The sequence below is a fragment of the Balaenoptera ricei genome, chromosome 11 (genome assembly GCF_028023285.1).
Source record: "Balaenoptera ricei isolate mBalRic1 chromosome 11, mBalRic1.hap2, whole genome shotgun sequence".
NCBI classification, from domain to species: Eukaryota; Metazoa; Chordata; class Mammalia; order Artiodactyla; family Balaenopteridae; genus Balaenoptera; species Balaenoptera ricei.
Window position 1 is genome coordinate 57,221,483 of NC_082649.1, and position 27,839 is coordinate 57,249,321.

Genomic DNA, 27,839 nt, shown 5'->3' on the forward strand with positions numbered 1-27,839 from the left:
TAAAAAATATGAGAGAGAGAAGAAACAATTTTTTTTTTAAAAGATGACTTTTGAGAACTGTTCTAAGTTGATGTGACTGTTTTGAAGACTATGATAAAAGATACAGAGGAAGAAGTATGACTCTGAGATGTTTATGGAAACTGGTTAAAGCATCAAAGTTTAGAGGCACCTTTTAAACCATCTGCACTCACCAATCTCCTGGCTTGCCCTCCTTGATGTAAGAACCTGACTAGGCCTTCTGGAAAAAGAGACTCCTTGCAGTTGGCAAAAAAAAAAAAGAGAGAGAGAGAGAGACATGCTGGAAAAGGTGGCATGGGCCTTTCCTAAATACAGAACTGGGAGATGTTGGGAAAAACATTGAAGAAAGGATATGTCAACTTTCTTAAAAGTGAAAGGACCAGTGATGCCAGGGAAATGCCAAGTAGCTACAATGATTTGGAGACTAACAGTGTTTCCCAAATTTATTTCATGTTATAATCACCAGGGGAGCCTTTAAAAATCCTGAGGCCCATATCATACCCCATACCAATTAAATCAGATTAAGATTAAGTAGGAGTAGGGGCCAGACATAAGTATTTTTTTTCTTTTTTTTTGGCCATGCCGGGGGACTTGCAGGATCTTAGTTCCCCCACCTGGGCCCTCAGCAGTGAAAGCATGGAGTCCTAATCACTGGACCACCAGAGAATTCCCCGACATCAGTATTTTTTGAAAGACCCTCAGGTGATTCCTGTGTGCAGTCAAGTTTGGGAACCACTAGGGTAGAGTGTGTGTATGAGGAGGATAAGACTGGAAGGATAGGGTAAAATTGTGAAGGGTCTCAAATGCCCAGCTAGAGGGCAATGGAGGTGCCACTGAAAGCTTTTGAACTGGAAGTGATTCAGTGTGGTATATGGGGAGATTAATGCATAGAAGAAGTGGGAGGAGGTGAGTTCCAGAAGCACGGAGAACACTGGCTAGAGTGATAGTCTAGTTCTTAAGTCAGAGGAAGCAGCGCAGAGAAGTACGCAGGCTGTGTGCGTTTGGTGTGTCCACGGGTCACCGAGTGCTCCCTGCCTCATTGGAAACTACTGTTCCTCTCTCTCAAGCTCCACGAGGCCCGTCCGGTGTAGTGGTCCGCCAGATGGGTGGGAGAACCACTAGGAGGCAGTGTCGGCCACAGCCCCGCCCAAGAGAGGGCGGCGGGCTCCGCTCTCTGATTGGGCCAGATCCCCGGCGTGGAGGAAAGTGATCCCCGTCCCAGGGAAGTTGAGGACCAAGCAGGGGCGGTGGGTAGGAGGCTGTGCAGCTTTTTGCGCCAACAACCGAAGGGGCAATGACAACCTGAGGTCGTCCTAACTGCCCCCCAACTCCTTAGGTCGTCACTGCCCTTCCAGGAGGTTCCTTGCTATTCCTGTCTGCGGTGAGAGGTTCACTCCTCTGCCGGCGCTGTGAACAAGCCAGTGAGCGTCTAGAAGTCGGCGACCTCGCTGGGCTCTTCCCACCCGAATCCCCAGCACCCCTACAATGGAGAGCCGAGCGCACAGTAAGTACTCCATATGCAAGGAAAGACTCAACGGAGGCAAACAGGAAGTGGGAGCTGCTGGGCACGAGGGGCGTCGACCCCGGGCTTGTCCCCATAGCTTCTTTGTTGTCGGGGACGGGAGGCCAGGGGCAGAGGCGGGCCAAGGCCGTGGGCTGACCATTTCCTCAGTCCCCCCGACAATCGCGGCGATCTAGCTAGGGCGAGAAGTCACGGTGACCGAAACCTGTCGGAGGGGTGCTGTATGCTCGCCCGGTCCCTCGTGGTGACCGGCTCGAAGCACTCGTTTTCCAAAGGCGGCCGAGAGCCACCCTATTGGAGCGCTCGCCCGCAGGATGGGATACATCGAAACGCCTCTTTTGAACACACGGTGACAAAGACCCCCTCCCACCCAGCGGCGACGTGCACGTGACAGTTTTCGGGCCGTCGCAACTACGTGGGAACATGGAATAGGTCTGCGGCTGCACACAGCCAGGCGCCGGGGTCCCCGCACCCACACCCCGCTCGTCAGGGCCCGGGGGCCGAGCCACTGCGGGCAGGGGACCCCCACCCCCACCCCCGCCGCGCCTGTCCCCCGGGAAGCGGCTCCCGAGGCGGCGGCGGCGGCCATGTGGGACTCGCTGGCAACCAGGTGCGTAGCGGCGCGGCGGGGGTGCGGGGGTCGCCTCCGGCCTTCCGGGCCCCGCGCCTCTTCCCGGAAGGAGGCGGACCCGCGCTGGGGCTGGCTACCCCCGAGGCGGCGGCCGTGCGGGCTGCCCTCGCGCTCATCCAGGTGTAGACTCCGGCCTGTTGCGCGGGGTTGGGCGCGGGGGGCGGCTACGGCCTTCCAGGCGAAGGGGGACCGGGCGCGCGCTGCGACAGGACTGCGGCGGCGTGCGGCCTGCCTCGTCCCCACCCGGGCACCGAAGCTGAGGCTCCAGGGCCCACCTCCCGCCTCCTTCCGGGGACCCCGGAGCCGCGAATGAAAAGACCAGGGAACGCGCCCCCGGGGCACGCCTCGGGCTGGCAGGCGCCTGGGCGCGGGGCGGGATTTGTGGGGAACTTGGGAGAGTGCTGGCCCCTTCCCGGCCGGAGGAGGTTGGCGATTCCAGCTCCAGGCAGGCCTCTCCCCCAGCCTGCTGGATCGTGAGCTGGGCTTGCCCGAAAGGGGCTTCACGGCCCACCGTCCTCGGCTAAACGAGTGGGGGGAGGGGATTGCAGTAGGGGCTCGGGGCTCAGAAGCAGAGTCCCCAGAAGCCCAAGCTTCTGCTTCTGAGCGTTTGCAAACGCGGGCTCCCGGAGCCTGAGAGGCGCAGTCCGCCCCCTTGCCGCGCGCCCACTAGGAGCCCCGAGCATTTGCAACCCGGACGAAATTGTGCCTTTCTGCAGCCCCGCTCCCAGCTGGGGGCGTTTCTGGGAGGCTGCAAGCTTTGGTGCTTCCTAGGGAAAATTTTTCGGGAGATGTGCAATTTGAAAAAAACCCAAAAATTTAAAGAGGAGAGAGAATGGGGGGCTCTGAGGTCTCTAGTCCCCAGCCCAGTTGCCTGTGGTCCAATCAGTCCATACTCGGGAAGAAAGCAGGGAGCCAAGGGCCTTTCGTTCCCAGCACCCAAGGTTCTGCCCCTTGCCTGGTGCTGAGCCTCCAAGGTGGCAGACACCTTTCTGAAGAAAGGCTGTTACCCGGATGTCTTGGTCTTTTGTAGTTCACACTGTTTTGTGCTTTATAGGAAGTACTACCTTGTAGGAGAGTCAGAAGTTTGTTTCAACTGTTTTGTAGTCAACTCTGTTTTGTAGAATTGCAGGATGGATGCTTGAGTTCTAAGTACCCTGTGCCGGCCCTTGCATCCTCCACAGGGCATGGAGGTGGGATGGGTGTGTGTGGCATTCGTCCCTAGGGTCAGATCCCTCTGCTTCAGGCCTATGATCTTTTCAGTCTTTTCCTGATCAAGATCCACAATAGAGAAGCACACCCACCCACATACATCTATCAGTACAAAACTGCAAGAAGAGCTTCACAGGATATTTATTTTCTCTACAGGGAGAGGCACAGTGATATTTTCTATTCTATTTTCTGTTTTTTAAGAAAGCTAGTCATAATCCCTTAACTTGATTTGATGACTGACTAACCAATTCTAGGTGGCAAGCTTTCTTTGGGGTACCCCCAGAGGGTCTGAGGAGAGAGCATCAGCATTTCCCTGGGAACTAACTTTGGAAGGGATAAGCTGGTTGATGAGGAGACATGCAGGAGGCTGAGATTCAAACTTGAGTAAGGAAATTCCTACTTGAGTAAGGAGAGTACTATAGGTTGTGGCTGCAAAGGCGAGTTGAAGGGTACTTCTGGTTACTCTGGCTCCATGTGCCTGGCCCCGCCAAGCTGGCCGCCTGCCATAAACACAGTGAGAGAGTCTTGTGTGAGTGCTGGGAAGGTAGGGGAGTAATGGCTTCTTGCCATTATGTCTTTTTTCTTTTCTTTTTGAGGAAGAAGGAAGGTGAGTGCTGAAAGGCTGCCACAAGCTCTGGATTCATAAATTCGAAAGGGAACTCTGTTAAGTCTCTGCACAGAATTTCACAGCAGGGTCAGGAGCAGGACTGTGAATATTTTATAGATGAAGAGGCTAAGGCCCATCACCTGGTAGTCATTATAGCTAATTAGTAGTAGATCTGGGGTTAGACCAAAAAGAGACTTTGTCTTTGTGGAATTCTTAAACTTCTCTTTGCTGCCCAGTTCTGTTTTCCTGCACTTGCTACCGAAGTCCCATGGCTATGCTGTGTACCCTCTTATTATTTTATTTTTGCTTCTTGGGATGAAGATTCTGTTAGCAGCCAAAGTAGAGCCTGCAAACCCCATGTTTGGGTGGGGAAGGTAAGTGACCCTGAGGATGTTTTTAAAAACTGAAGTGGGGTTGGGTTGTGGGCCTCTGGTCATTGTCATGGTGTGGCATTGCTTTTATTGACCTCGAGGAACAAGCTCTCCTCTGCCTTTCCAGATGAAGAAGTGGAGCTGACAAATCAGTGCCCTGCCTCTGGGTTTCCAGTCAGTGACACAGCTGACCGTGGCTCCTTTTGTAGTAAGTTTCCTTGAAGTGTAGCCTGAGGTTCTTAAGGCCAAGAAATCTTTGTTATGAGAAATCTTTACAAGAAAGAAGACTTTGGGGGAAATGGACAGTCTCTTTAGCAAAGATGACACTTTACGTTACTGCTGAGATTGATGGTGTGGACAGTGGCAAGGGTGGGGAGAAAATTTGGGTTTAAACTTTATTTTTCTATTTTTTATTTTTGGCCGTGACGCATGGCTTGCGGGGTCCTAGTTCCCCAACCAGGGATTGAACCCGCGCCCTCAGCAATGAAAGTGTGGCGTCCTAACCACTGGACTGGCAGGGAATTCCCTGTTTGTTTGTTTTTTAATATTTATTTATTTATTTGGTTGTGCCAGGTCTTAGTTGCAGCACGGAGCTCCTTAGTTGGGGCATGCAAACTCTTAGTTGTGGCATGCATGTGGGATCTAGTTCCCTGAGGGATCGAACCCGGGCCCCCTGCATTGGGAGCACGGAGTCTTAACCCCTGTACCACCAGGGGAGTCCCTCCCTGGGTTTAAACTTTAAAAAAAAGGTATTGAACCAGGTAAACAGACATCTTGTGAACCCCAGAATCTCACAGTGCCCAAACCAAGAACAGTGTTCTTCCTTTGGTTAGTGAGGTCGTCCATTCTGCCTGATCAGACATTTTTTTTGTCTCAAATTTCCTAAGTAAGCATTGCCTTGTTTCCTTGATTTTGTGGAAAATCTGGAAGTGTGAATGAGCCTTACCTGTGACCCCCTGACCCAGCTTACCTGATCTACTCCATCTTCTGCCTGGGCGTTGAACGTCAGCATCAGTGCCCACCTGCACCCCCGTGGCACATTTGTCTGAGCTTCCATGAGCCTGGCGAGCTGGTGGGACCTCCTGTGTGTCTGTTGGAGACAAGCCACGTCTGGGTTTAGCTATGTCTGTGTTTGAAGTTCCGATGACATCTAGATTGAGATGTTTTTATCTTTTAAGCACTGAGTTCTCCCATCAATGGGGGCAGCACTTGGAAAGTGGGCAGGATTGCTAGCCTTAGAAAATGGTGATGACCTTTTGAAGGTGTAGGGGCAGAAAAATGTTCCCTTCTTCTCTTTTATGTTCTTTGGCTGGTTCTAATAATTAAATTGACATAAGAGATTAACAGGAAAAAAAACAAATTTAATTTCCTGCATATGGGAGCCCCATAAAAATATGAGACTCACAGAAGTGACCAATACAGGAAGCTTTTATACCTTTTAGGCAAAGAAACAATACATTTGTGAAGCATTGACAAGACAAAGGGGCTTGGGGTAATAAATTGGTGAAAAAGTAACAAGGTTTGTTTATACAGCCCTCTTGGCCCTAAATTCCCTGTCTCTGGTAACAAGGATGCCTTCTACCCTCCTGGTACAGGGAGGGTGCCTTTCACATGGGAAATTTATTTTCTGCTTCCAGGGGGACAAACACTGGCTGTTTGTCAAGTACCTTTAATTCAAAATAATCACTATGCCAGAGGGGCATATTATTGGGTGGCATATTCAGAAGAAACCATGCCATTTTGGGGGAAACTGCACAACAACAGAAAATATAGAGAATTATGTGCTCTACTGAGCAGGTGGATTTACTGTGGAAAATACTCGGATCACAGCCTTGAACTGGGATGACCTTCGTGTCCACCTGCGGCCCCTGGGGCTGCCTCCTTTGGTCACCCTCGGGCCAGCTCATCCTCCGCCATCAGAGTCCACTCCACCTGGAGGCTCCCAAATGGGTGACTTCCAAGGCTTATTGGCGTCTGGGGTCTGAACTTACTGTCCAGGTACTAAGGGTCCCCGTAATCTGGCCTCAGACTTTCTCTCTAATACACCCTTTCTTCTCCCGTCAGTATCTCACCTATTTTTGCTTTTCTGTTTTCCAAGGCAGTTTCTCTCCTCATACACCTGAGGGCCCGTACTGGCCGATGGAGGGTGTAAACACCCAAGACGTAGGCGCTGCTAACGGGGTCAGAACAGAGGCAGTGCCAGGCAGCCGTGTGAGAAGGGGTGAGTGGACCTGCAAACAAGCCCTCCAGGAGGGTTCCCAGATCCTGAATCATTCCCAGGACGAAGTCTGGGAGGTCAGCTTTGAGCTGTGCCCGGACAGGTGGAGGGCACTTCCAGCAGGCAGACTGAGGGGCTCCAGGAGCGAGAGGGGACATTGCAGGTAAAAGGGGCAGCTTCTTATGAAGAATAATGGCGAGCACTGTTTCCTTACATACAGACTCGAGGTAATAAGACCTTGAGAGCGTGTTTGGAGGTTCTGACTGAGGAGCGCAGCCGCTTTTAAACCCTGACTGAAAAGTGGTCCTCCTCTATGGGGGAAGGGCGTCGTCTTCCCCGGGGCATGCGCAGGAGGCCGTGAGGGAGGAGCCGCGGCAGATGCCGTTTAAGGGTACAATCTTTTTTTTTTTTTTAAAGGATTTTTTTTTTTTTTTCATAGCTACTTTATTTTTTTAGCTGCGTTGGGTCTTTGTTTTCGTGAGAGGGCTTTCTCTAGTTGCGGCAAGCGGGGGCCACTCTTCATCATGGTGCAGGGGCCACTCTTCATCGCGGTGCGCGGGCCTCTCCCTATCGCGGCCTCTCTTGTTGCGGAGCACAGGCTCCAGACGCGCAGGCTCAGCAGTTGTGGCTCACGGGCCTAGTTGCTCTGCAGCATGTGGGATCTTCCCAGATCAGGGCTCGAACCCGTGTCCCCTGCATTGGCAGGCAGATTCTCAACCACTGCGCCACCAGGGAAGCCCTAAGGGTACAATCTTAAAACTACTGGTTTTGGAGACCTAATGCACAGCCTAATGATTATAGTCAACAGTATTGTATATAAATCTAAAAGTTGCCAAGAGACTGGATCTTAGTTGTTCTCACCACAAAAAAGAAATTATACTTGTGTGTCATAATAGAGGTATTAGCTAATGCTATGGTGGTAGTCATATTGAAATAGATAAATATTGGGAATTCCCTGGGGGTCCAGTGGTTAGGGCTCCATGCTTTCACTGCGGAGGGCGTGGGTTTGATCCCTGGTCCGGGAACTAAGGTCCCACAAGCTGTGAGGAGGGGCCAAAAAAAAAAAGATAAATATCAAATCACAGTGTACACCTTAAACTTACAAAAGGTTATATGTCAGTTACATCTAAATAAATTTTTTTAAAAAAAGAATAGTGGTGAGCAAAAGGCCTTATACGCACCAATATAATAATAATAATAATAATGATAATAATAGTAGTTGACTCTGTGCCAGGCTCTATATTAAGTGTATTTCATATATTATTTTATTTAATCCTCATAAAAATATTATAAGCAATCTCCATTGTACAGGTTTATCTGCACCAGAATGTAAGCTTTATGAGGGCAGCAGAGGTTTGGGTCAGTCCTGCTTATTGCCATGTCCCAGCATCCAGCAGAGTGCCTGGCACACAGGAGGTGCTCAATACTTGTTGCCTGGCGGAGGAAAGAGGGAGTCCAGTCATGTAGGTGATACTGTCCCTGTTTTGCACTGAGGAAACTGAGGCCCAGGGTTAAGGGAATTGGCTACGTGACACCAGGCCTGGGAGAGGCCCAGTGGAACTGGATCCCAGGTTTCTGGACTTTGTCTTCTGTGAGGAGGAGAGAGACACTCATATCCTCCCCGTGGTGCTGGCCCCGGCCCTGTGACACGCTGTGCAAAGGCATGTGACAGGGAGAGAGCCAGATGAATTTGGGATAATGTGGTTACAATATGGAGAAGGCTGGAAAGGGAAGTTGAAAGGGGTGTGTGTGTGTGTGTGTGTGTGTGTGTGTAACAGCTTTGTATTTTATTTAGAAGGCTGGGAGAGTGGATGACCACATCTTTTCAGCCTGGCCCAAGTTCGTATTTTTTTCAAAGCCAAGTGCAAAGACCTGTGTTTCAGGAAACTGTCAGCTGGTGTTAGAACTTGGGCTAGACCTCAGGTCCCCCCATCACTGCTAAGGGATCTCCCTTCGAGGGGGTGCCCTTCAGGGACACCTGTAGACTCTTATTTATGCGGAGCTCCTGGGCACCTCTAGATCCTTCCCATGCCCCAGTGGATGGTGTGTCAGGCTCTCCGCTGGGTTTGTCTTGCCTTTCAGACTGAGGGGAAAGCAGGTTGCTGTGGTCTTAGGGGTGGGAGGTGGGACAGAGGCCATTAATCTGCATCTAAAGTATTACAGAGGGGCTTGGGGAGGGATGCGGAGGTGAGCCTGACTGGGCTGCTGTTATCCAACTTGAGTTCTCCTCTGAATGAGAAAGCACCTTTGTTCATGGGCTGTCACGGGGGCGGGGTGGGGGTGGGGCTTATGCCCTTGTAGGGGCTGCTCCAACTTCACAACCTTCTGTAGCTCCCAGGTGCTCTGAGGGAGAGCGGGAAGCCTAAATGAAGGGATTGTGGCAGTAGTTGGGCAGCCTGGATTTAGCACAGATACTGAGTCAAGACTTACGAGCAGCCTGAGCTGGCCGATGTGTAACTTCCTCATTTATCTTGGGGCAGAGTGTGGAATGCCAGCTTTTCATGGTCGCTTTTTTGCAGGTTTGATTTTAATTTTCAAGGCCACCCTTCCTGTTTCCCCCAGTCCGCCTGACTGCTTGTTCACCTCATCTCTCTGGGGTATTGTGAACACAGATTTTGGTATCAGACTTGGCTTTGTGCCTTGTTTGGAGAAGTCCCTTTTTTTTTTTGTCCTTTTTAAAATAAATTTATTTTATTTTTGGCTGCGTTGGGTCTTTGCTGCTGCGCTCGGGCTTTCTCTAGCTGCAGCAAGCGGGGGCTACTCTTCGTTGTGGTGCGCGGGCTTCTCCTTGCAGTGGCTTCTCTTGTTGCAGAGCATGGGCTCTAGGTGTGCGGGCTTCAGTAGTTGTGGCTCACGGGCTCAGTAGTTGTGGTGCATGGGCCTAGTTGCTCTGTGGCATGTGGGATCATCCCGGACCAGGGCTCGAACCCGTGTCCCCTGCATTGGCAGGCAGATTCTTAACCCCTGTGCCACTAGGGAAGCCCCCCCACCCCTTTTCTTTGATTAAACCTGTTTTCTGATCTGTAAAATTGGGATCATAATTATACTTCCCTCACTGGCATTGTCAGGGACATTTGATGAGAAAATGTCTGAGAAGGGCTTAGCACAGGGCCTGGCACGTAGTAAGTGCTCCGTGAATGTTACCTGTTATCACACAGCTGCCTGGGACTACTCTCATTCGAACTGAGCAGTGCAAAAAGGCCAATCTGTGACACACATGGAGGAGAAATTGTGCCCACCCCTAGCCACCAACTGGGAGGGGGGGCCTCCTTATGGCCTTCGTCTTTGGAGGTCAAGTGATTGAGACTCCACTTCAGAGCCAGGAGTTGAGATGCATCCATCTTGGCCCTTCAGCGATATTTCTTGAGCATCTTCCAGGGACCCGGTGGTTTTAGGTACTTGGAACATCTGCCTCTCAGGGTCCAAACCATCTGCACTCTATCCAAGACTAAAATGTGCTGGAAAGCTCTTAGCTCTTCCTTCCTTGAGAATGAATTTCTTTAGTCTGAGTTTACATTCTTCCTCCTGTTTATTTATTTATTTATTGGAGTTAAAATACTCCTTCTCTTGTGAAATTATGGGGACAGCAGATGGTACACCTTTATTTATTTCTTTATAAAGATGGTACACTTAAAAAAATGTTCTGATTTGGCAAATTAAGGAGTTGGCAACCTTATTTAGATTCCCTTTGATTTCTTTTCTGTGTGTGCAAATGTTATTGTTTGTCAGTTCCAAAAGTCTACCAATGATCTACAGGGTTATTCTTTGCTTTTAGCATTTCTGAATCTCTGGGACTATCATTTCACAGGTGATACGTGGCCCTGTTTGCTGACTGTGAATTTTCAACAGGTGCTTATAAATTTGGGTAAACATCTTTCTCCTTTGTTTTCCCCAAATTGCCAACAGCTTTGGAAGTTTTATTTTGGTTGGAGTCATCCAGTTGTTTCTGGTTTGTACTTTGTGTGGTTGGCTTTTATTAAATTTGTGTCCTTCTCCGAGGGAACAATTGACGTTTCTTGGCTTTCCCAGAGATGGCCAGAAAGCCAAACCACCAGTGAAATCGGCTAGTTTAAATGAAACCCCCCCAAACCTTTCTTCCGCTCCCATTTCTCCCGCTTAATCATCTGTTTCTGATAGGTAAAGAAAGCCAGAGAATCATTTATTCAGGCAACAACGCTGAGTCCTCGGTTGCAGAAATAATAAAACTTAGTAAAACTTAGTTTCTGCCTTAAGGGTTCAGGCTACTGGGGAAAGGCAGAAAAACAGTGTCTAGCATGGAGCTTTTGAGACCTAGCACAAGGCCTGCAATATCGAGGTTATGGGGGAAATACACGTTGAAAGAATGATTAGATCCTAACTCAGAGCGTTAAGTGGTTATAAAAGCTACACACAGGGCCTGACAGAGGCGTTCAGAGCAGCAGTGGTGACTTCAGCTGGGGTGAGCATAGCCCTTGACAGGTTTGCAGGGATGTAGAGTGTAGGGGAGAAGGTGTCTGGGGAGAAGGGCCACAGAGTCTGAAAGTCCTTTGGAACTTTCATGGAACTTGTGCTTGAGAGGAGGTGGAGGTGGAGGAGGCCTCATTCATGATCCTGGAGGCTTTTTTAACCTGGGCACAGCACATGATCTGATGTATCTGGGTACTGTCTTGCTGATGGCGATGAGGAGGCTGAGCAGGAACTGGGTGAGTGCGGAGCAGGGAGAGCTAATTACAAGGCCGGTATTGTAGCAATGCAGGCTGATGGGGACGATGTCTCTGGAGGGTGTCTGAACCCAGCTTGGGGACACCTGTTCCGGGGCCTGCATGCCTCTTTAGGGGAGACAAAGCTGAGGGTGAGGTGGGGAAAAAGTGACTCGCTGTAGGGCACTTTGGGTGTTCATGCTTGGATGCACAAATTGATTTTGGCCCAAGTCTTTGTTATGCAAACTAGGAATGGCACACAGGATTCATCTGGGGCATGAAAGTGTGGCCACCTAGAATGAATGTTGCCAAAAGGATTCTGAGGCCTCCTCAGGCCCTGTGGGCATGAGTACTGTGACCAGAGGCATCAGGTGGGAGGGGCACGACCCCGGATAGGGACCCTTGCCTAACGCGAAGTCGTAGAGAGGGGTGAAATAGGCAAGCCATTCTCACTTCCTTCCTTTCTAGTGAATGAAAGAAAAAACTCCAAGGACTTAGGCCAAAGGTGGAAAGTTCTGGAAGGCTGCTGCTGTCTTTGGCAACCAGGGAAGGTACAGGGCAGCTGCTGGGCCTCAGAGGCAGGGGAATGTGGACTTGTGGGGCCCCAGAAGGCCCTCCTTCTCCCTCTCCTCTCTCCAGGTATAGGAACTGTCATCTCTCTCCCAGAGTGGTTTCTTCTCTGGGTTGGGGGTAAGGCCACATACACCCCTCTGGAGCCTCCTACCCGAGCGGCCACCACCAGAGCAACTTTTCCCAAAGTTCCAGTCCAAAACCTCCCCGGAAGGGGGACTCTCTGGCCTGGAGGTCTGGCACCCAGAGCCCACTCGAGGCCCTGGGCCTGCCTCCACATACTTGGGCCCATCCTTTCAAAGGAGCAGTCCCAGTAGAGAAAGATTTGGGGCCATTTTCAGATGTTAACACCGCTGATCCCTCCCACCCTTCATTCAAGGCCTTTCTCAGCTGCTTAACTGGTAATTTCAGGGAACCCTGTGAAAACCGGCAAATCCTAGGGCTATGGTTTTGCCCCCCCTCCCCTCAGGGCTATGTATATATGCTTGTGTGTGTGTGTCTATATATATATATATATTTTTTTTTTAATTGGAGTATAGTTGATTTACAATGTTGTGTTAGTTTCTGCTGTACAGCAAAGTGAATCAGTTATACATATATATATATATCCACTCCTTTTTAGATTCTTTTCCCATATAGGTTATTCCAGAGTGTTGGGTCGAGTTCCCTGTGCTATACAGTAGGTCCTTATTATCAATACTTACCTGTTTTAAGCCAGGACATGGAAGCAACCTAAGTGTCCATCGACAGATGAATGGATAAAGAAGATGTGGCACATATATACAATGGAATATTACTCAGCCCTAAAAAGAAACGAAATTGAGTTATTTGTAGTGAGGTGGATGGACCTAGAGACTGTCATACAGAGTGAAGTAAGTCAGAAAGAGAAAAACAAATAGCATGTGCTAACACATATATATGGAATCTAAAAAAAAAAAAAAATGGTTCTGAAGAACCTAGGGGCAGGACAGGAATAAAGACGCAGACGTAGAGAATGGTGTTGAGGACACGTGGAGGGGGAAGGGTAAGCTGGGACGAAGTGAGAGAGTGGCATGGACATATATACACTACCAAATGTAAAATAGGTAGCTAGTGGGAAGCAGCTGCATAGCACAGGGAGATCAACTCGGTGCTTTGTGTCTACCTAGAGGGGTGGGATAGGGAGGGCGGGAGGGAGACGAAAGAGGAGATATGGGGATATATGTATATGTATAGCTGATTCACTTTGTTATACAGCAGAAACGAACACACCATTGTAAAGCAATTATACTGCAATAAAGATGTTAAAAAAATAGTTTTCTATTTTATATTCAGTAGTGTGTATATGTCAATCTCAATCTTCCAATTTATCCCTTCCCCCCTTCCCCCCTGGTAACCACAAGATTGTTTTCTACATCTGTAGCTCTGTTTCTGTTTTGCAAATAAGTTCATTTGTACTGTTTTTTTAGATTCCACATATCAGCGCTATCATACGATATTTGTCCTCCTCTGTCTGACTTACTTCACTCTGTATGACCCCAGGGCTATGTTTTTAACAAAATATTTTCTTTTTGCTGGGTAAACAAAGCAAAGGTTCTGTAAATGCTTCAGGGATCACCATGGCCTGTACTGCTAACCTGAACCTTCCTGAACTGGGGGCAAGACCAGGTTCTGGTCCTGGCTTTCCTGCCCACCCACAGGCGGTGTGGCCCAGGGTGCTGGGTGGGGGCAGGAGTCAGCCCGGGTCTCACCCCTGGTGCTCACCCCAGTGTGACTGTGGTCAGGCCCCCGAATCTCTGAGCCTGGGATTCCTTGCTCTGGAAAGTTTAGTCCAATCATCTCACTTTCTGAAATCCTTTCTCTTTATATAATTCTGGGAATATATTCAGAGAGGTGTTGTATTATGTTCCTAGGTCTGCAGGAAGAAATTGTGCAACCACAAACTGGGTGACTTGACAGAAAGGTATTCTCTCCTCGTTCAGGAGCATCTTCCCCATTTTTTTCAGATTTGCTCCTCAGAGATCACCACTCGTATTCATTTCTTAAGTGTCTTTCCAGAAATTCTCCCAATAGATCAAGTCAACATATACACGTCCACAAATCTATCCTCACTCTCTCCAAGTTGTTCTACAAATTGTTCTCCAGCTGGCTTTATTCACCTTCATTGCATATCTTGGCATCTCCTCCTCTTCCTTTAGATCAGCCTTATATTTTTAACAACTATAGTGTTCTCTACTGAGCTGTACATTCTTTATATAAACGTCTCCACTTGTTGGACTTTTGGATTTGTATCCTTTTTGCCTTGACAAAGAATGAGGCAATTAACATCCTCATGTACTTGAATGAAATAGGTCTGTAGAACAAGTTCCGAGCGGCTGTGTGAGAAGTTTGTGCATTTCTGAAGACAGATGCTGCACCACTTAATCTTGCCATTAGCTGTATGTGAGAGTAATTCTCCACCAATAATCTTGCTACGTAGGGTGTTATTAAACTATTTTCAGGGCTTTTTGATGTACAGAAATTTTAAATTTTTAATGAATTCATGGCTATCACTATATGGTTTCTGCTTTTGGTATCATTAGAATGGCCTTCTCAAATGTGAAGATTACATACAATTTTTTCATTGCATTAAAACCTTTTCGAATTTATGTAATTCAAGAATCAAAAAATACAGAAAGGTTACAATGAAAAGGCAGGATTAGGTCTCCCCGCTCCCTCCTCCATCCCATACCCCAATAAAGGTAAATAATTTTATTTCTGGTGCATCCTTCCAGAATTTCTTTATGCATATATAAGCAATTGCAAATATATATTCTTTTTTTTTTTAAATGTGTACTCACAATTTTTTTTTAAATTTATTATTTTATTTATTTATTTTTGGCTGTGTTGGGTCTTCGTTTCTGTACGAGGGCTTTCTCTAGTTGTGGCAAGCGGGGGCCACTCTTCATCGCGGTGCGCGGGCCTCTCACTATCGCAGCCTCGCTTGTTGCGGAGCACAGGCTCCAGACGCGCAGGCTCAGTAGTAGTGGCTCACGGGCCTAGTTGCTCCGCGGCATGTGGGATCTTCCCAGACCAGGGCTCGAACCCATGTCCCCTGCATTGGCAGGCGGATTCTCAACCACTGCACCACCAGGGAAGCCCCAAATATATATTCTTATTCAGCCCTCCCCTCTGTCTTTTAAAAATTTTGCAGAAAATGGAGCATAATGTACACACCATTCTGCATTTGCTTTGTGCAAATATATTTTGCAGATTATCCCAGATGAGTAAATACAAAGCATCTTCTTTCTTTTTTTAAAAAAACTTGTGTAATACTTCACTGTGGGGGGGGGCTATGCTATAATTTATTAAACCAGTCCTCTGTTGATGGGCATTCAAGCTGGTCCCAGTCTTTTATTATTGTAAACAATTTGACAGTGAATAACGTTGTACATCTACCATTTCCTGTGTGTGCAATTGGTTTGTAACATTGATTCCCAGAAGTGGAACTGCTGGGTCAAAGGCCCTATGTATGTTGCACTTGATTAGATCTGACCAAGTTTCCTCCTGGAGCGGTTGAAGATAATCTAAAATTTGTAGCTGTGGTTTCTTTCTCTCAATGCTTTTTAAAAAAAATGAGATATTTGCATCTAATAAAAGGCACAGATTTTAAGGGCACTGTTCAATGAGCTTTAAGCAATGTATATACCTGTGTGACCACCATCCCAATCACAGTAGAGAACATTCCCATCCCCCAGAAAGTGCACTCACACCCCCTTTCCAGTCAGTCGTCCTCCCTCCTTCCCTAGGCAACCACTCTTCTGCTTTCTTAGATATGCCAGTTCTAGAGCATCAGCCAAATGGAGTCACACAGTATATAGTCTTCTGAGTCTGGCTTCTCTTGCTTAACATAATGTTTTTGAGGTTCTTTACGTGCTGTGTGTGCCAGCAGTTTCTTTTTATTGCTGTGGTGTCTTTCATTTTTTAACCTTTTTTTTTTAAACATTTTTAAAAATTTTATTTATTTTATTTATTTTTGGCTGCGTTGGGTGTTCGTTACCGCGCAAGCGCTTTCTCTAGTTGTGGCAAGCGGGGGCTACTCTTCGTTGCGGTACGTGGGCTTCTCATTGCGGTGGCTTCTCTTGTTGTGGAGCACAGGCTGTAGGCGTGCGGGCTTCAGTAGTTGTGGCACACGGGCTCAGTAGTTGTGGCTCATGGGCTCTAGAGTGCAGGCTCAGTAGTTGTGGTGCATGGGCTCAGTAGTTGTGGCTTGCCGGCTCTGGAGCGCAGGCTCAGTAGTTGTGGTACACGGGCTTAGTTGCTCCGCAGCATGTGGATCTTCCCGGACCAGGGCTCGAACCCGTGTCCCCTGCATTGGCAGGCAGACTCTCAACCACTGCACCACTAGGGAAGCCCCTGCCATGGTGTCTTTTTAACACTAGCATTTTTTTCATTGACTTAAACGAATTTTCGTATATGATGTATTAGTTTTCTACGGCTACCATATTAAATGTCCATGAACAGTGGCTGAAAATCATGCAGATTAATTACCTCACAGTCTGTAGGTGAGACATCTGGGTTTGTGCAGCAGGTTTTACAAAGCTGAAATCAAGGTATTGGCTGGCCGGGCTCTTACAGGGAGGGTCTGCCAAGAATCCTCTTCTTTTTTTTTTTTTTTTTTTTTTAAATATTTATTTATTTGGTTGCACCGGGTCTTAGTTGTGGCAGGTGGGCTCCTTAGTGTCAGCACATGGGCTCCTTAGTGTCAGCACATGGGCTCCTTAGTTGCAGCTTGCTGGCTCCTTAGTTGCGGCAGGCAGGCTCCTTAGTTGCGGCTCACCGGCTCCTTAGTTGTAGCACATGGGCTCCTTAGTTGCCACAGGCGGACTCCTTAGTTACGGTTCCAGGGCTCCTTAGTTGTGGCATACATGTGGGATCTAGTTCCCTGACCAGGGATCGAACCCGGGCCCCCTGCATTGGGAGCGCAGAGCCTTATCCACTGTACCACCAGGGAAGTCCCCAGGAATCCTCTTCTAAGCTCAGTCGTGTTGTCGGCAGCATCCAGTTCCTTGCAGCTGTAGGACCAAGGTTCCTGTTTCCTGTCACCCAGGAGCCTCTCTCTGTTTCCAAGGCCACCTGCATTCCTCCCCACGATGCCTCCCCTCCATCTTCGAGGCACGAAGTGATGGGGCTAGTCTTTCTCGGGTTTCACATCTGCTGCTGCATCTCTCTTGCCTTCCTCTTCCCCAGCATCTTTCTGACTCCAGCCAGAGAAGGTTTTCTGCTTTAGAGGATTCATGTAATTAGATTGGGCTCACCCAATCCAGGATAATAGCCTTGTTTTACAGTCTGTAATCTTGATTACACCTACAAAGGCCCTTTTGCCACACAATGCATTGACAGGTTTTGGAGATTGGGGCATTGACATCCTTGGGGAAGGGGGTGTGTGTGTGTGTGTGTCTATTATTCGGCCTATCAAATAGTATGAATTAGAAATTTAACTTCTTTTCCAGATATTTCACCAGTTGTGCCAACGGATTCATTCTTTCCCTATTTTAAAAGCTACCTTTTTCACACATGGAATTCTTTTATAGTGTATGTTTATTTCTGGATATTCTGTTTTGTTCCACTGATCTGCTTGCTTTCACGTTAGTATCAAACTTTAAAAATTAGTTGTTTTATGAATACATTTTAAAATGTTAGAGAAGGTTTTTCTCTCGATACTTTTCTTTTTGTCAAGAATATCTTGGCTATTCTGTCTTGTGTATTCTGAGATGAAATTGAGAATTCTTGCATTAATTTCTTTAAATATCCTGTTTTTTAATTGGAATTTTGTTGAAAATACATTAATTAATTTAGAGAGGATTTGATATTTTATAATAGTGAATTTCTCCAGACAGAATAATGAGTATTAAAAGTTAAAATTCAAGACTGTTTTTTTGAGTAAAGTTTTATTTGTTTTTTTCCATATCAGTTTTGCAATTTTAAGAGTGCTAGTGGCTATTTCATAAGGAGATTTTTTTTTAAGTTTCTATGAGAATTTTATGTGTAATATATACTTACTTTTTTTAGTTAAAATTTTTCTTATTACTCTGTTCTTTCTTTGAAAATCTGTGTCTGTTGCCTCAGGCTGGACAGATACAAGGTTTTTGTTTCTGCTTATTTGGGTTTTTTTTTTTTTTTTTGTCCTGTGTTAATTTAAGCCTGCAAACATCAAATTGTAAAGCAGTGTAAATATAACTGACTTCCCAGGAGTCCTGCTTCTGCTTTTCTCCACATAGTGACATGTTCCATTTGTAATCGAGAATTTAACAAAAAACATGCTTTGAAGTACTGGTTAGTTGCAGGACAGTAGTGAGTCAATCTGAGGTGAATCGAGTCTTAATATGAATATCAGGGGAAACAGGACTTTCAATTGGCAGTATTGACAGGTCTGAACAGTAGGGATCAAACTTGAATAGTGGACTAAAACTATTCTGTCCCCCTCAGACAGAAACCAAGCTGCTTCATGAAATCACGTCAGAACCTTTCCTTCTTTACGCTTGCTTCGCAAGGTCAGTAACAGCTTAATTGACTTGTATCTTGCTTTTGCACGTCTTTGCTCTGTTTAAGGGAATAAGTAGGATGGAAACTTAAGGTTGTGTATGTATGGGGAAGCTATGGAACAGTGAGCTAGTTTCTAGTTGTACTACTGCGGTCACTAAACGGAGGATATATGGCAACCTGTGACCCCACGTTCTATGCCGAAATGTGGTGCAGAAGTAATTCCATGAGAACTTAGCTCCTGATGGCAGATATTATTCATCCCAATGTGTTAGATGTTGTGTGGGATAGAAAGACAGCACGGTGCTCAGAGGTGGGAATAAGATAGTGCAAGGAGCGTGGAAATTGCACCCCTTCCCCCAAGAGAAAAAGAAAGAAAAACAAAGAAAACAAATTGGAGTCCCTAGAATGAGTTCTGACTTTCGATATTTATCCTGGACTGTCTGTACCCGCCTTCCTGTGGGGAGCAGGAAGGAGTCGGTTTTAAGAATTGCTGTCTCTGGCCTCAGTCTGGAATTGTCTCTACACCCAGCTTTCCAGAGTTGATCTTGGATCATCCACTAATTTGGGGGTGTTTTGAAGGGATTTTAATTTTTAAAACAACCACCACCACCAAAAACCAAAAAAAGTAAACACATTTGCTGTTAGGATGTCAAGTCATACCCAGATAAGGGATAGGAGAAAAGTGTCTCTCTGCCACTTTCAGCTGCTCCGAGCCCACCCCAGTTTTCAGTTTTGCTCCTACAAGTCAGTTATAGAAAACTTCATGTGTGTTAACTATATGCAAATTGGATTCCCAGGGTTTTGATTGGGCAAAGGGAAGCTTCAGCATAGCCAAATCCACTATGCTATCACAAATTCAGAATAGTGAAATCAGGTTGGAAGAGATCTTATAGGTTATCTGGTTGAATCATCAAATCAATACTCCCTACCAGTTAGTAAGTATACATTTGTTAGGCACATAGTATGTGCCAAGCCTGTAGTAGGTGATTTCTAGCCTATTCTGCAGAAAATCTCCAAAAGGAGGAACTCGCCACCTCCCCGAGCAACCCATTCCTTCTTGGGCAGCTCTAACAATTAACTCTGAGCTGCCAGCAATGTATCTTCTGAAACTGCCCTTACCATGTTTGTCACTGACCTCCTTCTTGCAAGAATCAGTGCCCTGTTTTTAATTGCATATTGCTTGAAGTACCTGGAGCAGTTGACACCAATGACCACATCTTTTTTTGAACTTCTGGTCTAATTTCATGTCTTCCCCCCAAATTAGATCAAGATCCCCTAGTTAGAAGCTGTTATTGCACCCTATTGCAGTTTTCCTACAGAACACTGATGAGAGTTTGTAAATGTATGTTTCAGAGCATGGACCTCACTTCCAGACAGCCTAGATTCAAATCCTGCTCTAACATGCACTAGCTGTGTGACCTTGGGCAAGTTTTCACTATATATACATCTATAAAATTAAGTTAATATATTGATACCTACTTCACAGGCTGTTATGAGTATTAAATAAGTTAATATTTATAAAGTGCTTAAAACAATGTAACTGGCAAATAGTAACCACTATGTGTTTGTAAATTAAATAAATTTGATTAAAATCAAAAAACAAAAAAAAAAACAAAAAAAAAAACAAAAAAAAAAAAAAAAAAAAACAAAAACTTCATGTGTGTATACACAATGGAACTATAATGGAAAAGAATTGAAAAAACAAGAAGAGATATATACATATATATGTGTAACCGAATCACTTTACTGTACACCTGAAACTAATACAACATTGTAAATCAACTATCCTTCGATAACCAAAACAAAATAAACACACACACACACACACACACACACACACACACACCCCACACAAAACTACAACAACCTGCATCTGCTTTGTTTCAAGCTTGCTTGTTTCAGAACCTCCCCAGTGCATTTGCATTTTTCTTGCATCTACTTCCTCCGTTGTTGCCAGGTAGCCCTGGCCACCTCCCAACAACTGGACCTTGAATCCAGTTCCACGTAGTGAAACTGAGCAAAAGACAACCCTACCCCTGTGAAACTGCCTTTACGTTCTAATCTTTTAGCTTTAGCTCCGCTGACAAAACTGAAAGTGCAGGGGTGTGATCGCTCCGTGCCAGCAAGTGTCCCACTCTGAGGGGTCTGACTGCCTGCTGACCATTTAGCCTCTGCCTTGGCTCTTCAGAGTGGAGTCGAGCTCCCAAAGTCAGCCCACCTACGTTTGGATTCCAGCTCTACCACTGTCCCTGGGACTATGGCAAGGCGCTTACCTCTCCTTGCCTCAGTTTCCCCATATTGTGTCAAATGGGGACACGGTCAAGCCTACCTCCTGGGGCTTCTTGTAAGAATGAAATGACGTGATGTTGTAAAGCATGTAGCAGGTGCTAACTACATATTCGTTCTCAAGGGTATTGGCATTATGGTAAATTATTACCACTTGTATTTAACGGTTTCATCCTATAAATAGACTGCTCACTTGTTAAAAAGAAGACTCAATAGCTGAGCCCTAAGTATTCGAAGGCAGAGATATAAAGCATTCTCCCCTGCAATGAGGATGTAACTGTAAATAAATCCTACTGAGAAACAAAAAGCCTTCCCTGTGGTTGGCAATCTCCCTTTCCCCTGTCACGTGATTGCACCAAGAAAAAATAGAGATGTAAGTGGATGAATACATTTGATGTCTACTCACATAACGTTAAGAGCTCACTCTTGGTTTCTAGAGGAGTATGAAAAAAATTTCTGATGTGAATAGTTTTTATTGTATTTGTAAATACAGTGGAAAGGTTTTGTGTTTGAATTCTTCAATTAAGCCCTTAAAGAGTCTCATTTTAATAACATTTATGGTCTGATTATGAAGGTGGCACATTCTTGGGCAACTGGAAATTCAGAAACGCACGAAGAGGAAGATTAAAACCCTGCCTAATCCCTGTGGTGTGGCTGTTAACATTCTGGCGTGTTTTCAATACATTAGATGTGTTTAAAATTTAATTTGGGATTATACGCCTTTTTATGTAGCCCATATCTTTCATTTACTAACTTAGCCTATCATTAAGTGTTCTTTTACAACATGACTTTAAAAATAACTGTGTGGTGTTCTACCATGTGGATCTTGTACAACTAATTCAAATCCGTTATACATTATGGAATATTTAGGGTTATTTCTGGTTTTTCACTGTGGCGAACATCCATGAGGCTAAAAATATATCAGCAATGTAGTATATTTACCCTGTAAGCAGGATACGACCGCTCCCACCATTTGGGGTCATTCTTTTAAGTATTTCCCAGTGGTACCTTGTCATTTTAATTCTTCATTTCTTTGCTTACTAGTGACGGTGGACCTGGGTATCCACTCTCCATGTATTTAGCAATTACTTGTATTCCTTTGTGAATTTTCTGTTTAGGGCCTTACGCATTTTGGTCAGGGTTGTTGGTCCTTTCTTGCAGTGAAAAGGTATTTATAAAAGAGGGGTATCGGGAATTCCCTGGCAGTCCAGTGGTTAAGACTCAGCGCTTTCACTGCCGTGGGCCTGGGTTCAATCCCTGGTCGGGGAACTAAGATCCCACAAGCTGAGTGGTGTGGCCAAAAAAAAAGGGGTGGGGTATTAACCCTTTGTCAGTTGTTACAGCCATTTCCTTTTTCTAGCTGTCCAAAAATGGCCAGTTTAAAATTATTTATTGGACACACTGGCCTGCAATATTTGAAAGAGAAACATGTTTTTATTCTCTATTCAATCAATTCTTTAAATTTTTTTCATGTTCTACTCTGTCATCTCTGTATAAATGTGAGCCATAAAATTGAGAGATTATTTAATGCAAAGTCTAGGTGGAATTTCGTATTCTGACTTGTTTAGCGATCACGTGCCTCATTCTGGTACAGCTCTGCCTGAGGAACACAGGAATGCAGTTCAGAAGCCCAATAAGCTCGTATGGGTTTAAAATAAGCCCCCACTTCTATCTGCTTGAGTCTGCTTTCCCAGCCCCAAAACCCCTCAACAAGATTTGAAATAAGAACAATAAGAATTATTCTCTATCCAAGAATTGTGCTGGTCGAGAAGGCCTTTTTTAATTGTATGACCCCACAGGTGCAGGGCCTATGCAGCCACCTGAAGTGTCCTCATTTTTAAGACCCTCCCTACTGCCTTGCCTTTGCTGCTGCCGTCTTGGGAGGAGAAAATTCTAAGGGACATCTCTTCTGACCCCTACCTTTTTTTTGGCCACAGCGCGCGGCGTGCAGGATCTTAGTTCCTCCAATAGGGATCGAACCTGTGCCCCCTGCAGTGGAAGCACATAGTCTTAACCACTGGACTGTAAGAATGAAATGACGTGATGGAAGTCCCTGACCCCCACCTGTTCCCTGCCTCGTTGGCAGCTGCTTCTCAGGGCTCTCCAAGGCCTCTCCTCTCCACTACCTTGGTTCAACAAACACTTGCTGAGGCCCATCAGGTGGGCAGGGCTCCAGGCCCTTCTCTCCAACCACCCAGGCCACACCAGAGAGAATCAGTAACAGCCTGTCTGTGTCTGGCATTCAAATTCATTACACCACAAATATTTAAGTACCCGTTCTGTGTTAGGCCATAGCATTACAAAATAAATAAAACAAGAGTCATGAAAGAGGCAGGTGCTTCCTGGGGGATGCAGACAGGTAAGCAGGCAGGGGCAGTCTCAGAGACAAATACTCTGAGGCTTATTTTACTAGTGTTTTTAGGAAGAGAGGAGGGTGGGAGAGGCAGTGGTGGTGGCCCCGTGTCCTAGCCCCTTGAGGCCTTTAGGACTGTACCTCCCCTCCCCTTTCCCTCCTTCTAAGAGAGTGGAAGGACTGTCAACTCCTTGTATGAGTAGGTGATGCAGGACAGGGTCAAGGGCAGAAACTTGGAATTGGAGTCAGAATCAGGGAACGCCATTAGCAGATCCTTAGGCAAGTGACTTGAACCTCTTTGAGCCTCAGTTTCCTCATCTGAACAGTGAGGACAGAGCCTCCTTCTGGGCTGCTGTGATGGGTAAATCAGAGAGTAATACCTAGTGGCGGTTATGGGAAGAGCTGCCACTAGCTGCCAGCTTTATGTCGTCTTGTGCATGGAAGCAGCCTCCTTGCTCAGAGCCTAGCTGGTCATTAACACAGAATAAATGGAATCATTCTGGCTGCTGCTCCTGAGGTCAGAAGAGAACTGAGGAAGAAACCGTCTCATCAGAGCAGACACCCAGTCTGGTTCCCGGGTGGTGAGGGGTGTGGTCAGGGTGTAGCCTAGGCCGGTGGGAGGGGCCAGGATGAACAACCTGCCTCCCCAGACTCAGCGATGCAGATGTGGAGGGGAAGGAGGCCTGTTCAGGCGGGCAGCCAGCCTTTCCTCCGTCTCCTCACAGGATGGACCCCACAGCTTACGCTGAGCTGTTGAAAGAATCTGGCAACCAGGTTTTTAAGAATGGGAACTTCTCTTTGGCCATCAGAAAGTACGATGAAGCCATCCAGATTCTCCTGCACTTATACCGGTGGGGGTAAGTGTTTGGATTTTCTCCCTGCCTTTTGTTTGTTGTTGTTGTTTTTTTAAGTAAACAGGGACTCAGGCTCTTACTCTTGTTTTTTTCTCATTTGTTATCACACCACCTAGTTTCTGTTTCCTTTCTCCTTCCACTTTCTATTTGTCTTCTCTGCAGTGTTAGCTCAGAGACTAGAGGAATTCAGGAAACAGAAAGTGAAACTCAGGGGACTGTTGATGAACATTACAAACTTCCGCTTCTGTCTGGTTCCAGGATCAGAGTTCCTGGGATGACTGAAGCCCCCAAGCCCCTCACTTGTCATCCATTTCATCTTGTTTATCCATGCCATCAACCCCCTGGCCACAGGGCACACCACCAGGAACTAAGCCTCACCTCTTCCCCTGCCCCTTCAACTTCTAGCAGACCTGTTCCTGAACATTTCAGGATCACGACTGCTTACAGGCAGGACCCCAAAGAGCTTTTGTTGATGTAGTTTGTAACTATCAATAAAGCCCGTATTAGAACTCAAAACTGAGAAACATTTAAAATATGTATTTATTCATCGTTTTAAAAATAGCAGTAATAAACCCATGACATGTTAACCTAAGCAACATTTTTATGAGAAATAACTATTTTTCAAAATGAAAAATTTGGTGAGAAGAGTTTTACATTTTATATTTTCGCAAGTCTCTTTAATGTCTGTCTCAATGGAAGATATCTGTCTTCTCACATCTGCTTCTGCATTTAGTCTGTTGTGATGCCACATGCCAGGTAGCCTCTGGAAGATTCCCTATCCACGTGTGAGAGAATGAGTGTGAAAAAGGCACACACTGTCTTGGTATTAATTGTATTAGTTTTCTGTTGCTGCTTTAACCAATGACCACCAATTTAGTGGCTTAAAACAATACACATTTATTATCTTACACTTCTGGAGGTCAGAGGTCCGAAAGGAGTCTTACGAGGCTAAAATTAAGGTGTCACCAGGGCTGGTTCCTTGTGGAGGAGACTCCATTTCCTTGCCTCTTTTACCCTCGAATGGCTGCCTGTATCCTTGGCTTGTGGTCCCTTCCTGCATCCTCAAAGCACATCATTCCATTGTCTGCTTCTGTCGTCACATCACCTTCTCCTCTGCTGTGGCCGGCTCCCTCAGTCTCCCTCTTATAAGGACCTTTGTGATTGTATCATAATCCAGGATAATCTCCTCCTCTCAAGATCCTTAAATTAATCCCATTTCCAGAGTTCTTTTTGCCATAAAAGAAAACATTATTTGACATATATACACTAATATGTATTAAATGGATAATTAATAACCTGCTGTATAAAAAAATAAAATTCTAAAATTCAAAACAAAAAAAAACATCCTTTGGAAACCGTTATTCAACCAACTACAATTGTGAAGATATTTTGACCTTGGGAACTACTTGAAATGGTCTTGGGGACCCCCAGAGGTTTCCAGATCGTACTCTGGGGACAGCTGTAGTAGAGGAAGCAGAGGTTGGCATTTGTAGGGTGTATGCAGCCTAAACGTGTACCGAGAAGTGGCACTGAGTTGAATTCCCGACACGTGGCTCCCACCTCCTCCCTCCTTGGTGTCTACACTCCAGCTGGACTTGAATTGACTGTAATTGGCCTGAGCCTGTGTAGTTCTGTCATTCTGCCCCCTCTTGGTTCAGGTCAGAGCTTTGTCAGAGCTGGGCCTAGAGCTCCTCATTCGGGGGAAAACATTGACCTTTCTTGAAAAGGTAATGTTGTGTCGTGGTTGTGGCCAAAGACTGACCACACTGTGAGTACTCAGATCTCAGTGCCACCACTTACCAGCTGTGTGACCACTAACGGGACACCTGCCTGCACCCTCACATGCTGCCTGTCATGGGACCTTCCTGACACAGTTCCCCGTGCCCATCACTGCCTTCCTGCTGCTGCCAGCTGACATAGGGGTTTAGGGACTTGTGGTTAACTGAGCAGGTGCTCTCAGGAGAAGGGGACTGAGGGAAGCAGGATAGGGCAGGGATGGTGTCTCCGCTGGAGTCAGCTGCAGCCTGATCCCCTGGGGAGCTCTGGAGCCAGAGTTGTACTGCAGAGCTGTCCCACTTTGGGACAAGGAGGCTGACCTTTTAATTCCCACGTCAGTCAGTCACGGGTCGTAGGCTGTCTGGCCCCAGGAGTTGTCCTAGGGAGTGGGGCTGGATTAGTCAGCTCAGGCTGCAGTAACAAACTACCACTGACAGGGTGGAATAACAACAGAAATTTATTCCTCACAGTTATGGAGGCTGGGAAGTCCAAGGTCCAGGTGCCGGCCAGTTCAGTTCCTGGTAAGTGCCCCCTTCCTGGTTTGCAGCCAGCCACATTCTCACTGCATCCTCGCATGGTGGAAAGAGAGAACGGAAACCCTCTGCTGTCTCTTATAAGGGCACTAATCCTATCGTGAGGGACCCACTCTCCTGACTTCATCTAAACCTAATCACCTCCCCAAAGGCACTCTCTCCAAATACCATCACTATGGGGGCTGGGGCCTCAACGTATGAATTTGTGGGGGGAGGGACACAGTCCCTAACGGGGGTGTAACTTTCTGGGGAGAGGGCAGCTCCCATTAGGCTGAGGATAAATCTCTGGAGAACGGGGCGTCAGGAGACCCTAGCTGTAGCCAACGCTCATTCCTGCTGGGGTTGGCTGCACTGGCCAGGGTGTCTGGGCTGGACACATGGCGTCTACTACACTGTGGCCACGGCTCCATTGTCAGTTACCCTCTGACAGCCCCACTGCTTCTTCTGTGCTTCTGGGTCCTCATCCTTCACTGAGAGGGAGTGACGGGCAGTGAGAGGAGCCGGATACACCAAGCACTGCGGGTAGGGACATAGTAGAGGAGATTTTTGCTTTGCTTTATTTTCGTGGGTATCTGTATTACCTAACTTTTCTATTTGTATTATTTTTACAGTTAAAGTATTCAATAAAAAAAAAAAAGAAGCATAAGCCTTGCTTTCCCACCTTGTGTGTCTTGAATTCAACAGCACTTGGGCTTCTGTTGACCTATTATGGTATATTTTGTGTTTTGCTTCTTGCAGCCTGGTTTCAGCACTAACCTTGCGTCTGTGTGGCCCCCTAGACCCAGGCAGGAGGGGCCCTGCCCTGCCAGGCTTTACAGGCCTGCTTTGGCCGTCCTCCAGCTGTACCCTCCCCACAGGTGGGAGTCTGGGGCCAGGGGCTTTACCCAGCCAGAGCCCTTGCCTCCTCTTTCGTCCACACTGTGGGTACCAGGCCCCTGGAATTCCTGTCCATGGACCCTGCTCCTAGGGCCTACACAGGCCTCTTACCCGCAGTCCATTCTTTGGAGCGCTGTCCAAGGTCAGGAGTGTGGACAGAGCTTGGGATTGTGTCTTCTGCAGTGCAGGATGAAGGCTGAGATGGAAAGAGAAGAGGGAGTGGGCAGGGGTGCCAGCTTGGCCCACCCTGCCCTGACAGTGCCTGTGTTCTAAATTTGAAGCTTGCCTTTCAGTTATTATAAAGTAGAAGGCTAAAAGATATTTTATTGAACATCTGTAAGCTTGAGGTATGGCCTTCAAATACTTAGACTAGCACTGTCCAATAGGACTTTCTGTGATGAAGCAAATGTTCTATAGTAGAGAATTTGGCTATTGAGTACTTAACAGGTGGCTAATACAACTAAGGTACTGAATTTTAAATTTTATTTAATTTTAATTAATTTTAATTTAAATGGCTACACATGGCCTGTGGCTACTGTATCGGACAGGGGTTAGCCACATGGTGTGAGGGCCTCCTTTTGCACTCTGACCCCGGGTCCTGCACGCATTTGGGTGGCCCTGCCTAGGTAGTAGAACAGTGTTCATCCTGCATCTTTCGCAGGGCCCGTGGGGACAGTGTGGTCATGTGTTCTGATGAGCTCTGCCTCCGTGCATGTGGGGTGGCTCCCACGGAGTCTATTCTCTGCAAGGGCTCGGTGGGAACGCCCATCCTCTGCGTCCTTTCGTAGCATCTTCTCCAATGGTCTCTAAAGGATAAAAAGACCTGTGGAGA

At 46.7% G+C, this 27,839-nt stretch overlaps 1 protein-coding gene across 6 annotated transcripts in view; it reads left to right on the forward strand.

Moving 5' to 3' along the window:
- The first annotated feature begins 1,950 nt into the window (after nucleotides 1–1,950).
- The window catches only part of TRANK1 (tetratricopeptide repeat and ankyrin repeat containing 1), an 86,569-nt gene continuing 60,680 nt past the window's right edge, over nucleotides 1,951–27,839 (forward strand). The window contains exons 1-6 of one of the 6 annotated variants that reach the window (XM_059939161.1): nucleotides 1,951–2,150; nucleotides 4,486–4,566; nucleotides 6,457–6,579; nucleotides 18,273–18,337; nucleotides 23,694–23,825; nucleotides 26,069–26,119. In XM_059939161.1, coding sequence (XP_059795144.1) covers nucleotides 23,695–23,825; nucleotides 26,069–26,119 — 182 coding nt within the window. In that variant the 5' untranslated portion in view covers nucleotides 1,951–2,150; nucleotides 4,486–4,566; nucleotides 6,457–6,579; nucleotides 18,273–18,337; nucleotide 23,694. Of the gene's footprint in view, nucleotides 2,151–2,205; nucleotides 2,292–4,485; nucleotides 4,567–6,456; nucleotides 6,580–18,272; nucleotides 18,338–23,693; nucleotides 23,826–26,068; nucleotides 26,120–27,839 lie in introns of those variants that run through there. The other 5 variants (XM_059939160.1, XM_059939162.1, XM_059939159.1 and 2 more) reach the window with 5 other exon arrangements.